This window comes from Notolepis coatsorum, assembly GCF_963971535.1.
Source record: "Notolepis coatsorum genome assembly, chromosome: 16".
Taxonomy (NCBI): domain Eukaryota; kingdom Metazoa; phylum Chordata; class Actinopteri; order Aulopiformes; family Paralepididae; genus Notolepis; species Notolepis coatsorum.
Window position 1 is genome coordinate 58,320,126 of NC_140180.1, and position 13,729 is coordinate 58,333,854.

A 13,729-nucleotide genomic window follows, 5' to 3' on the forward strand; every position below is an offset into this window, starting at 1 on the left:
GCAAAGTAGTTTTTGATGCATATACTGTAACTGTATTATTATTACATGAAGTCTCTGGATGCGAGGAGACGAGTGCATGTTTAATATCCTACCTGATGGGATCATGAAGGTGTATCCCTGTTTGAGCTCTATCCTCTGACAGTCATAACACTTGTCCCCCAGGAAGATGTCTCCCTGCTTTCCTGACAACACCCAGGTCTCATACAGCTCCAGGTTGTGGGGGGTAGGCGGTATCAGCCAGAACACCTGCAAGGGGTCAAAGGTCATATCACTTACCAATCCATTTTATATATACCTGTATATATTTTTTTTTATTAAGACATGCTAGTTTAGCCGTGATCGTGATTAGACTTAGATTCGAATTCTAAGGTCGTAGGAGTCCCGAAACTATTTAAAAAAATGTTTGATAATCTATCCATTTGTCCCGCAACGTTCTGAAATGGGATAAAAGTAGTAGGGTGTTGCCTGCTCCTTTAAGAGTGATGCGTTGTGGGATATATACTGTAGGTCTACGCAAGCAGCAAGCAGTCACACATCCCTTCTCCAACTTAAAACTAACGTTATTTGAGCAAACATTTAACGTTATTATAACACTATTTTAACATTAGTGAATTTGAATGCACATACATAGCTAGTTAAATATCACAACTTGTGTCATCAATCATTGGGGGAAACTAGCCAATAGCTAACGTCATAGATAATAATAATAATAATAATAATTCATTTAATTTATATAGCGCTTCTCAATAACCCGAAGTCGCTGACAGTAGTCGGGAGCAGGGGTACAAACAGAGAAACGAAAGCAAAGAAACAAAAACAAAACAACAAAGAAACAAAAACAAAAGGAGCATGAGACCATGGGGGGAACGGGGGAGACAGCCTGATGGCACAAAAAAAGATCAATCAATAGATAGCTAGCCTAATAGCTAACGTCATGGATAGCTAGCCTAATAGCTAACGTTATAGTCAATCAATCAAATCCTTTATTTAACCAGATAAGCATCGAGATTAAAATCTCTTTTTCAAGAGCGATCTGGCCAAGCAAGGCAGCAGAAAGTTTCAACATAAAAAAGAACATCACAATAAAATACAGATAAAACATTTACATCAAGCTCCAATTTCAGGCAAGTTATCAAACAGGCAAATGATCAAACACAGTTGCACTGACCAAGGGAACTGAGTTCGTAGGATTTTAAAATGGCTTTGAATTCTCCGAGGGTCACCAGTCCTGGTAATTTTAGGTCCTCCTGTATCTTGTTCCAAGATGAAGGAGCAGCATATTTAAAAGCCCTTTTTCCCAATTCAGTTCTCATATGGGGAACTTCCAGTGTTAGAGCAGCTTGAGAACGAAGGGCATACTTATATTGCTTTGTGCACAGAAGCACACTTAGGTACGAGGGAACCAGTTTAAGCAGAGCTTTGTGCACCAGAGAGAGCCATCGAGAAAATCGCCGTATTTGTAGAGATGGATAACTTGCAATGGTATATAGGGTGCAATGGTGCACTCGATTTCCACATCCCGTGACAAAGCGTAAGGCAGAATGGTACACAGTATCAAGCTTTCTAAGGTACTGATCAGGTGCATACATATAGAGTAAGTCACCATAATCGAGTAGTGGTAAGAAGGTGGTCGAGATCAGGTGACTTCTCACTTTAAGTGAAAAACAGGACCTGTTTCTGAAAAAGAAGCAGAGTTTAAGCTTCAGCTTTGACACAAGTTTGTCTATGTGAGATTTAAACGTAAGGTTCTCGTCCACTGTAATGCCTAGATATTTGTAGGAAGCAACCCATTCGATGTCAGTCCCTCCAGCAGTAACAAGTCTGGGAAGATCAGCTGGGAGTCTCTTCCCATTTGAGAAGAGCATAAACTTTGATTTGCCAGCATTTAACACTAGCTTAAGCTGGGTAAGATGTGACTGAACAATGTCAAAGGCAGATTGCAAGAACTCCATCGTTTGCACAACACTGGGAGATGAGCAATAAATTACTGTGTCATCAACATAGAAATGGTAAGCAGCATTAGACAGGTTGATACAAAGAACATTTACATATATGGAGAAGAGTAGAGGTCCCAGTACGGAACCTTGTGGTACACCCTTAAGTACAGGGAGGAAAGATGATGATAAAGATGATAGATAGCTAGCCTATAGCTAACATCATAGATAGCGAACGCTAACATTTGCAAACAAAGCAAACGTTATCCAGTTGACATTACAGATCATAATAGCTATGATAACGTTAACGAAGTGAGCGTAGGGGTTAGTCAGAGTGTAGCGGGGTCAGTAGAGAGAGGCAGCACTTCATTTGCGTGTAACGTTAGTCATAACATTGAGCAAGTTACATGACCGGCACTTCGGCCCGGGAGGGAGAATGCTCCCCTGTACTCTACTACGGTTCAGATTAATTACAGGAAAAGTTATACATTGGGGGCTCGAGTCCGGGATATGAAAATAAATCCTGATTTCATCTGTGAGTTGTAAACTGTATGGAAACGTGAAGTTAGCTCATGCTACTGGAAAACGGATGTAGTCATTAAATAAACAGAGTTAAAAATGATCACGCCCCCCCATCCAGTGGGTGCCTTGACACACCGCGGGATTGCGGTGATGCGGTTACCGCGACAGCCCTAGTTCCAGGAGGTCTTGAACCTCCTGAACAAGACAGATTCTTATGAAATGGAGGTCCCTGGCACACTGTGGGTCAGTTTGAGGGCTTTTGACATGAAGAAGTTAGAGAACCAATGGCTTAGTGTATCACCCCCATAAGACCCTGACCAACCTTTCCTCCTCGCAGGATGTGGTACCAAACCGATGTGCCTCCAAAGTCAATATGGAAATCTGTGAAGCAGCCCTGCACACTCATCAGACAGTACCTGGAGGAGCAAGGGAAGAAAGAGAGGACAGAGGGAGAAAGGAAAGGACAGATAGTGGGAGAGAGGGAACAAGAGAGGACAGATAGAGGGAGAGAGGAGGACAGAGGGAAGAAAGAGAGGATAGGGGAGAGATAGAGAGGACAGATGGCAATAAAGAGGACAGAGGGAGAACAAGAGAGGAGAGGACAGAGGGAGAGAAAGAGAGGACAGAGGGAGAGAAAGAGGACAGAGGGAGAGATAGAGGACAGATGGCGATAAAGAGAGGACAGAGGGAGCGGAGGACAGAGGGAGAGAGAAGACAGAGGGAGAGAAAGAGAGCGGACAGAGGGAGAGAAAGGAGGATAGAGAGAGATAGAGGGCAGAGAAAGAGAGAACAGCGGGTGAGAAAGAGAGGAGAGCAGAGGACAGAGGGAGAGAAAGAGAGGAGGGGAGGGAAAGAAAGAAAGAAGCAGAAGACAGAAAAATATGAAGAGATCAGAAGAGAGAAAGGCACAGATATTCAAGTTAGTAAACCATTGACACAGGATGTGACCATAGTCATGTTAATAAATACAGGGTTACATTAACACTTTGTATGCCACTCACGGCTATTCTCGGGTTTACGCCCCGACCGTTGAATGCCACGCCCTGAGTATTCTCGTTTTTTTTTTATTTTTTATTAGCGATCTGAAATCATATTGCATCACGCGAGCCTACCGTTGGAGATCCAGGGACCGCCGCCGCTCAGATCTGAAAAAAGCACCCCCTATCGTCTCCCAGATGGTAAATCACCCTTTTGGAATGGACTCAATGAAAGTGAATGGGAGAACGGATTTCTGACTCCACATTTTACTTCTCACTGATGCAGCCGGGGTCTACCAGAGTTCATTCTGGAGCCTCTGAGCCGCGCGGATCATGTGTTCTGTATCACGTTGGATCAATACACTTATCGATTCTTTTCGAATGGTGATCAGGAATTGGAATATACCATTTGGATACCATCTGATGTCAGGTAAGGAATCTATGTTATCAGTGTTAGGATAATCAGACTCGTTTTCACAGAGATATAAGCGTTTATGTTATATGTGATATGGGTGTTTTGACTGTAAAAGCCATGAGGAAATAAGACCAGCGATTATCAGCGCGCGGCATGAGCTTGCGAGCGCACACATACTATCGATCATCAAGCGTTTATTTGAAAACGATTAATAAATAGGCAGACAAATGACAACGTTCTGGAATATTCCAGTAAAAGGCGATTATCATAGGCATGTGTGGTTTTTTCCACGAAAACGGGTGGTTTTCAAAATGCTATCAAACGGAAATGAAGCGATAAAAAACCAATCTGCCTTGCCAATGTTGACTGGAAAATGATTCTTTGATAAGCGACGGGCAGATTAGACACATAATTTAAAACATAGATTAGGCGATATTAACGTTAACATTGGGAGTGGATGGTGGCATCAAGGGGGTAAAAAGGAAAACCCGGCGTGGCATACAAAGTGTTAATGCAGTAATAATAATAATAATAAATGTGTTGTACTCACTTCTGTACTTTTGGATAGTGCATGTCTATGATGGCATTGGTGGAGTCTCTCTGTTGCTCTTTCAGGTGACGGGGCCACATGTTATCCACCCAGTCAATCAAATCGACCTACAGTAGATACAGAGGAGAGAGAACTGGTCAAACCCTATCCAACCTGTCAATCAAATCGACCTACAGTAGATACAGAGGAGAGAGAACTGGTCAAACGCTATCCACCCAGTCAATCAGATCCACCTACAGTATACATAGGAGAGAGAGAACTAGTCAAATGGTAAATGGACTGCATTTTCACGCTTTTATCCAAAGTGCTTTACAACTTATGCCTTACATTCACACTAGTGGTCTGCAAGGGCCTTGAAATGAAGCCTGTGCCCAGCCGAGCCCATGACGTTCAGGCCCTGCCCGACAATAAGCCCGACTGTAATGCAACATTTTAAGCTCTAGCCCGAGTGAAATCCAGGAAAAAGATAATATTAGACTTAAATTATTATTATTATTTTTTAATGTTCAAAACACGGTTTTATATGAACTTAATAAATAAACAAAAACGAAAATGTCCAATAGGTCTACCTAAATAACAGATAGGTGCATATCACGCTGAAAACTAAAGCATTATATTTAGGGATGCCCCGATCGATCGGCCACCGATCGTTATCTGCCGATAATCAGTATAAATATGCGATCGGTGATAATGCTTTATTTTCGCCGATCGTCAAAACCGATCTCACTCGCTGAGTTCTGTCTCAGACACCGGGAGCTGCACTCACTCCCACACAGTGGTGCGGCGTCTGCTCCTCCCTCCAGCCCCTCCCGCGCGCATGTAAACACGGGTCTAGTCTAGTGGGACGGGAGGACGGCGTCTCCCTGAGCTAACGTTAGCTACCGTTACAAAATGACCCAGTCAACCATTCACTTCCAGTCCAATACATGATGAGGCATTGTCTAACCAAACGGTATCTAGCCGGCCAGCTACCGATAGCTCCTGACATCAACAAACGCTCCAGCAAGTCTAGTAGAGACGTGTATGATACCTCAGCTAGCTCACGTTAGCTGACGCCAGCTCACTGTTCAAAACGAAATGTCCCACTGAACTAAATAGTTCACAGAGGCGCTGTATCAACGTTATATAGCCGGCCAGCAGTAGCCACAGATAGCTCCTGATATCAATGTTTTATAACACTCATTCGATGCGTATTCGAGCTGAGGGCATGTTGTTGAATATATAGCTGCAGCTCCGGAGAATCCTGGCCGTAGCTGCAAGCTACTCGAGTATAGGGTCCAGCTGCAGCTCCGGAGAATCCTGGCCGTAGCTGGAGGCTACTAGAGTACACACAGACAGTGGAGCTTGTTGCGTGGTGGCGATGTCTCGCAGATAATACAAGTACAATTCTAATTATATAATATATATATATTTCATTAAAAAAATATATATATATATAAAATAATTTTTAATTTTTTGTAATAAAAAACGATCGGAATCGGCCGATATGTCTCACGACGATCGGTGACAAAAAACGTGATCGGGGCATCCCTAATTATATTATATAGACAAATATTAAATAATTTTTTTGTTTTAAATATTCGAATCACTGTTTATATATTAACTTAAACAAAAATGAAAAAGTCCAATAGGTCTACCTAAATAACCCATATCACGCTGAAAACTAACAAGCATTATATAGCCTGTTTCGCGTATTTCTTATTAGAATGCTGTCTATTCCCAGCACGCTGAGAGATTTGGGGTGCTTTTTCAATGTATGTGATGTATAGATTGGGGGGAGGTGACCACAGCTAAAACGGTGATTGAAATGTGCATGGAAGACGGTGATATTGACGGTGGTGGAACCAGTGGTTTCACAGGCACAGGCCGCGTCAGCGAGGGTTTTGTTATGAATTCCTTGGAAGAACATCTGAGATTAGAGTGTACTGTCTCCCAGGGCAGGAGGGAGAGAGGTTCATCTTAATGAAACGTGAGTTTATTAGTGTTAAAGGTTATGCAGTTGTCATGACAACACGTCGCATGACAACCAGAAGGCGGGGCCGTCGTTGCGACGACGAACATCTATGAGTCGAACGGTGTTTCCGGGTGTAAGGCAGACTAGAATCTGACTCAGACTAGAACTGACCAAGAGCGAGTAGGACTGGGATCACACAGACACTCTCTCCTCTCATTGAGAGAGAGGGGGGGGGGGGGGGGAGAATGCCACATCACCAGTAGCTTCGGCTACCACGAGGATGGTCTTAGGCTAACGAACAGGCCTGAACACTATTGGACTGAATCACAAAAGGACGATAGACGAACACACCGAAAGATCATTAGAATAGACTCTTCAAGGACGATACAATTTGATAACATCTGACAACATCTGATTATGAGGTTCTGTTTATAGCAATAAAACAACGCTTTTCCTCATAAGGTATCTCACGGTGTCGAAGTGTCGAATTGTTACGGAGGTGGAGAATTAGGATGGTTTATGGATTGCACTAACGGGGGAGATAAGGATCTTATCTACCAGTATCGGAGACGTCAGGACCATTAAAAATGACACAACGCAGAGGAATTGGATGGAGAGCCAAACAGACGAAGACGTGATACTGGCCAGTTTGATCAGAATCTTACAACGCGTTAGACTGACTCACACGGTGCCTCGTCACAATCAGTCCAAAATCACTGCTAGGATGCTACCGAATCCGATGCGAGAGTATACAGAGGTACTGGCGTGCCAGCTTTGCCACCTTTGCCAGCCTGGCTTATTTTTATTTTAGATTTACAATACACATGAGCTAAATGTTACACATGCAGGGCGAGATATGCTGCAATTGCATAAAGCTTGATGTCGCAAATATGGGAAGTCAATTAATTAACTATGGTCAATAAAACATTTAAAACGTATTGAAGGCTACCGGTATATGGAATCTTCTTTGACGCACACACACACACACACACACACAATGGCCTACTCAGTCACTATACAAACAAACAGAAATCAGATTTCGAGCAGAGCAACATTTATATAATGAAAGCACAACAGAACAGGGCAGCGGCGCGACCCCACACCAGCAAATAATAATAAATCAGAAAATAATACAATATTTGGCTTATGGCATTGGCCTACCGCTTTGAACAAAGTCCAGCTGTCCAAAATCCAATAACAAAGAACTTTAACGTAGGCTAATAATAAATCATAATCGACCATTCAGGGCATAATGCCTATTTGGCCAACCTTGCCTCTCTCTCTTGAACTATTTACACTAGTCATTTAATTCCTTTAGAATTTAAATGCGTTGTGGAGGAGAAGAATAGAGTCCACCGTAGATGGCTCCAGTGTGGTCCGCCTTTTATCCACTACTCTCCCCGCGGCACTGAAGTTTCTCTCGCTGCTGCTGCTACTTGCGGGAATGCTGAGCATTGTTCTACTCTCCTCGAGTTCTCCCTTCCCTTAATTCATCGTTACGGCGCAAAATAGAAAGTGAAAGCAGCACTCGCGCAATAAAAAAAAAAGGGGCTGCCTGGCCGAGCCCGAATTATTTATTTAAAAACAAAGCCCTACCCAGCCCGAACCCGTCGGGTCGGGTAGGGCCCCGTCGGGCTCGGGCAGGGATGCAGTGCACTAATTCACACACCGACGGCAGAGGCAACCATGCAAGGTGCCAACCTACTCATCAGGAGCAGTTAGGGGTTGTGTCTTGCTCATGGAGACTTCAACACGCTGCCCGGGAGAAGCCAAAATCGAACTGGGAACCTTCAGATTACCAGACGACCACTCTACCTCCTGAGCCACTGTCGCCCCCCAAGGACCCAAGGAATTACTGATCAAAACTTAAATGTTGGCCTCCATTTCACTCAATATTTAAAAACATAGATGATACCATCCTAAAACATGTTAATATTTAGCAGTAAACTTCACTTGAAATGTCATTATTATGTCCGCCAGGGCAGTACGCCCAGGGCACTGTCTATAGAGCTAATCAGCCTGTTTGGTGCAGAAGTGCAAGTATGAGCATGTGGGAATGTTTCAGATCAGGCAATGGGAAGAATATTTGGGGAACCTTTTTAATGGCTTCAAATGCTGCCACAGAGACTACTTCAGTCCTTTTGTTGTTGACATTTTGACTTAAGACAGGTTTGAGAAATCGTCACTATCTTCAGTAATTTCTCAGCAACCAAGCAACTGATCAGTAAAAGGAATTGTGGTAATGATGTGCAGACTTCTGGTTTCAGAAATCATTTGGGCCTTTAAAACCTCTGGTTTGAGCAAGCAAAGCTAACTGGAGGGTGTTCAGCTTGTCTAGGCAATATAACTATACAAATTTTCTTATGAAACACTCTGGGTTGCAAAGAGTTTTAGTTTTGTTTCAGCTTGAAATTATCCCAAACTTTGAGCACTTTGTCGTTTTCTCTAGTCCATCTCTTCTCTTAGCCTGTTGCTATTAACAGTATTTTGCAATCCACACCATCAAATCACGTCTTCACATATTCAAAACACACTTGCTCTGTCTCTCTCTCAATACCTATGCCCTTTTTTTGAGTTTCTCCTCGGACCAAATGATGGAAATCAGTCTTGCGACGGAAAAGATACTTTGTACAATGTCCCGTCACCAATCAGTCAACCCCATCCAAAGATTTGCCGAAAAGCTAGCTGTTTGCAATCCTATGGCTAAAACGGCAACTCATTACATAGCAGATCATCTGTAAAGTGTGCTTCAACTCTGCACAGACCGTCACATTACTTGAGGCAACACCACCCCAGCTGCCTGATGCAGCCATGGAGGCCATTGGTTAGTGTTTTAAAGGGGAACTATTTTACTATTTCTTTCACTATTTGGGCACTTTTACACAATTCCTGTGAGTTTATGGAACACCTCTGTAATTTTTTAATTCATTGTTTTGTATTTCTAATCAAGTCCTCAAAAACAGCATTTTTCTACCTCAAGATCTTAAGCCGTTTGAGCCTGGGCTCCAACCACTGTGTGCAGCTCATCATGAGCCTGATGCCACACAGCCACATTATCATGCAGCTGAGTCTCTCTGACATCACAAATCAGCACATTTTCAGATGACTCAGTTCAGTGAGGGTGAATATTGTGAGAGGAGAATTGGAAGAATGCGCCAATATGAGAATTAGAGACATAGATCATATTAATATAAGTCCACATAGCTAGGAAACAATGCTAAACACTGAAAAAGGCCATTTATAGATAGTTCCCCTTTAAGCAGACATGTACAAATGGATAAATGGCCACTGCCGATACTACACAGCAAGTAATGTGATATGTAGAATTGGGCACTACATCAAGCTCTTTTTTTTTCCATAATGTACTGTACATTTTTATATTAAGGACAACGTATACACAGATACGATATATCTGTGATATTGGCTGACCGATCGGTCGAGCTCTAGACAAGGCCGTAATAAATACACTGTGTGGGTTATAAGTAGCCTACTGTATGAGACTTTGCACTTGTGTTAGCACTATGCATGGTCTTACCGAAGCTGGCCGTTTGACCAGGTTCTCCAGTTTGGTGTGGCTGAATTCCAGGCTGATGACGTTGTAGAGCTTCTCACGCTCCGAGGGTGGGGTGTCGTAGTAACGGCGCCACTGGGCCATGGACATCTCGATGGCTTTCTGGGTGTTCACGTCCATCACGTCGACAATACGTCGACTGCCTGTAAGAGAGTGACCGTGTTAATTTCATCAACAAACATTTTGTTGTGGCTAGCAGTTAGTTGTGCTACATAGACCCACAGTCAAGACATCCTGACTGTACTAAAACAGATTTTTCTTTAAAAATCTGCCATTCCATGAGTGTAGAGAGCTACTGCAATGCAGACATTGGCCATTGAAAAACTCATATGGTTCGACCACTACCATGGTGGTCCAGTTTCACATGATACCAGTATATTTACTCTAGCTTTAAGACAGAGCACAGCCTCTGGAAGACAGGCATGTCACCCCAGATCACAGATGATCCCACGGGTCTCAAAGAGGGTTCATCAAATTGTCAATTTCCTCCTGTAGGGTATTGATGGTTGACCCACTTTTTACAGCTCGTCTTTTGTCCAAATGTCGACAATTAAGCCTCTTTCGCACAAAGCATGCGATTCTCCATGGTAGACGTGTTCTCTCACATATGGAAAACTGGGCATAACACAGAAATGGAACTCCTCCACCTGTGTAAGGTCATAATTTGAAATATTAATTTAACTGGCATGTAACTCAACATTGTTGGAAATTAGGGCTACCTCAACTTTTCTCAAGTTAAAATAAAGGTTTGAAATTAAATGAAATAAGCGTCAACACATAGTGGTCCATAGAGTGAAATATGTGACCAACGGTGTTCCGTACAATGCACAAAACAAGGTTTTACGCTATGATACTATATCAAATTGTTTACAATCAATTCTAAAAAAAATATTATTCATGGACTGTTCCTTTATGTAGACGTTTGTGAATCACAAGCAAACAGCAATTCATATCTCTCATCCTCAGTCAGACAGTGGAGCAAACTGGCCAGCATATCATCTTGACATACCGTAATTAAAAAATCTCCTGTTTCAAAGCATTACTGAGCGAAAGCTGACCCGTTTGACCAAATTATGACCACTTAATAATCGTATCATACAGGGTAAAATGCAGAGATGCAGATTTTAAATATAAATGCATGACTTTGCTGTAGTCTCCTAGGCACATGCCTCACCAGTCACATTTTGGAACATATTGGGCACACATTGCAAACTCGCTCAAATCACGAGACGCCAAATGCCTCGTGTGTCTTGTCCTTGGTCGGGAATGAAATTGAAGAGAATGACGATAACGCAGATATAAATTTGATCCACAACACATGTTTTCATTTAACCATCAGTGGGAAAATGCCAACTGTACAACATTGCTGTGTAAGGAACATGGTTAGTCTACGTTAATCAACTCACTGTGTGAATTCTGCAAACAATGATCTGCTTGTATTCGCACATGGGTTCAGCTTGTCAATACGCAGACTTAGGACTTGGGTGCTAGGAGGGTAAACTCAGCCTGGAATAATTATAACGTTTGCATTTGCGCATACAGCCACTCCAATTAATGTGCGGTTAAGTTCAGGAGTCCAGTGAGTGTGTGAAAGGGGCTTATTTACCCAGCAATATTTCCTACATATTCTTTTAGCCCATATCGTTCTTCGCATTTTATATAGGAAATGTGTGAGGGAACTTGCAATGCGATTCATCAGTCCAAGTGATGGGTGCACTGACACTCTATAACTCTATCATGAATGATCATTGCTTTGAAATACAGAGATTAACAAGAGAAAGCACAAGAGGGAGCACAGTGGGAGAAAGGGTTCAAATAAGAGAAACCCGGGAACTCTGAGTGTTGGCAGGTATGTCATGAGATTCTATGTTGCACAGTAAAATTACTAGGGCTGCCCCCTCATAGTCGGTTTGGTCTTAGTGGACCAAGAATTTATTAGTAGATTTTCATGCTTTACCATGCTGAATGAGTTATTTTCTGGAGAAAAAACAAGGACACCTCTGGTAAACATCAGATTTAAGGAGGTCCTTTTGCATTAGGAAATGTCAAACTTTACAGATGTGTTGATGGAATCAACGAATCGATTAGTCAACTAATTCTATGACTATTAGTCGACTTTAAAAACCCTAAATATCTGTGAAGTGAAGTTATTCTTTATTTTCACCAGGGGCTAAGGGCACAGAGAAAAGTATTCTAAGGAGGGCACTGCAGAACTCTGTGATACCGCCACCTTCAGGGACCGTTTACATTCAAATGCATAATAGAAAACAGAATTTCTCATTACCAAGTAACCAATCCAGGGACCACTAGGCACTATCCCTGGGTCCCTGGCCATGGGTTTGACAAACGGTGATCTACTCTAGAGAGGAGGGTGAATATAATAGAAACTTACCAACAAATAACTTGACATCACTAACACTGAAATCAGGGTCTGGCATTCTGAAAGAGAGGAGGGGCGAGTTACTTTGTATCTCGTTTCTTATTTCTTCTTGAGATATGGTCAAACAGAGTGAGTAACAAAGACATTTTATAACACTGTAGAGAACACCTTAAAGAAACATCAAACACAAACTACAGTATTCCAAAAAGAAAGAGCAGTCAACACAAATTAATGAGGGGTTAGAGTAACTTACTCGATGCCGAGACCATCTGGCTTCTCAAAGATAAGAGGGTCCCTGAGCCCCTCCCTCTGAATGTACTCAAATGTGAAGTCTAGAAATAAGACAAACAAAGCCATACAGAGTTATCAATACACCAAACTTTTCATTGGTTAAATAACATTAAGGAGATGCTTTTGTCACATGTCAATTTGTAGCATTCGTCTGTATTTAGAGAATCTGTAGGACAATGTAGAACATTTTCTGTCTGGCGAAGAACAATAACCAAATACAATTCTGAATGTCAACCTTCAGTTCACTGTTTAATTTATAATATTTGTCTACCAAAGGAATAAATGTAATGTCTGTAAATGAATTCACACTACAATACCAGTTCATCAAAGTATAAAAAAAAAAAATCTTTTCAGGTAATGGTTGCCCTCTGAGTCTGACCTTTGCCCTCCATGCGTTTGACCAGGTCAGAGTTGAACCTTTCACTCTGCAGCTTCTCTTCCAGGTCAAATGTCCGCTTTCCCTCAATCTCATCATCAGAGATCCCATCGTCCTGATAACGCCGGCGTGTTCCCGTACGCTAGTAGTGAAGGAGAAACAATTTTAAGAAACGTCTTAATGTCATTATTGTTCAATATATGGTTAACCGTTGAAGCAAGATAAACTAGCAGCAGTGTGGGGGGGCTGACCTCAAATCAGCTACTTGGTGCTCTTCCTAGGCAGAAAGACCCGGCCTTATCCCCGATTCCCAATCTCTAAGACATACTAGGGCTGCACGATTAATCGGTTTTAAATCGAAATCGATTGGAATGATGTAATTATCAAATCGCAAAAAATTAAAATACAAAAAAAATTTAACCAGGAAGTCCCATTGAGATACAAGATCGGTTTGGGAGAGGGAGGTAAGGGGTTTTAGATTGTGTGTTGTGAAGTTTAGATTTCAGAGAGGGAGAGTAAAGTACAGAAAAAAAAGGTACCGTTGGGTACCGGTATCGATTCCCAGGTAAAAAGAAACATTTTCAGGCTCGGTGTCCTGAAAAGACCCACAGAGGGGGAGCTCCCGTAGCTCACCGCATATCTCGGCGCTATTTCTGCGTCGGGGAAAATCGTGCTCGTCACGGATCTGGGGTACACGAGTTCGATTCCCGGACCCGCCGTATTTTCTCAGAAGGTCTTCCCCTGCTCTTCATCCCGTTT

At 42.4% G+C, this 13,729-nt stretch overlaps 1 protein-coding gene across 1 annotated transcript in view; it reads right to left on the reverse strand.

Moving 5' to 3' along the window:
- The window catches only part of kdm2ab (lysine (K)-specific demethylase 2Ab), a gene marked incomplete at its 3' end in the record, with an annotated part of 126,481 nt that overhangs the window by 36,554 nt on the left and 76,198 nt on the right, over nucleotides 1–13,729 (reverse strand). The window contains exons 17-23 of the mRNA XM_084332032.1: nucleotides 12,974–13,112; nucleotides 12,557–12,635; nucleotides 12,316–12,362; nucleotides 9,888–10,066; nucleotides 4,399–4,505; nucleotides 2,779–2,872; nucleotides 93–246 (exon numbers count right to left, since the gene is read on the reverse strand). Coding sequence (XP_084188158.1) covers nucleotides 93–246; nucleotides 2,779–2,872; nucleotides 4,399–4,505; nucleotides 9,888–10,066; nucleotides 12,316–12,362; nucleotides 12,557–12,635; nucleotides 12,974–13,112 — 799 coding nt within the window. The remainder of the gene's footprint in view (nucleotides 1–92; nucleotides 247–2,778; nucleotides 2,873–4,398; nucleotides 4,506–9,887; nucleotides 10,067–12,315; nucleotides 12,363–12,556; nucleotides 12,636–12,973; nucleotides 13,113–13,729) is intronic.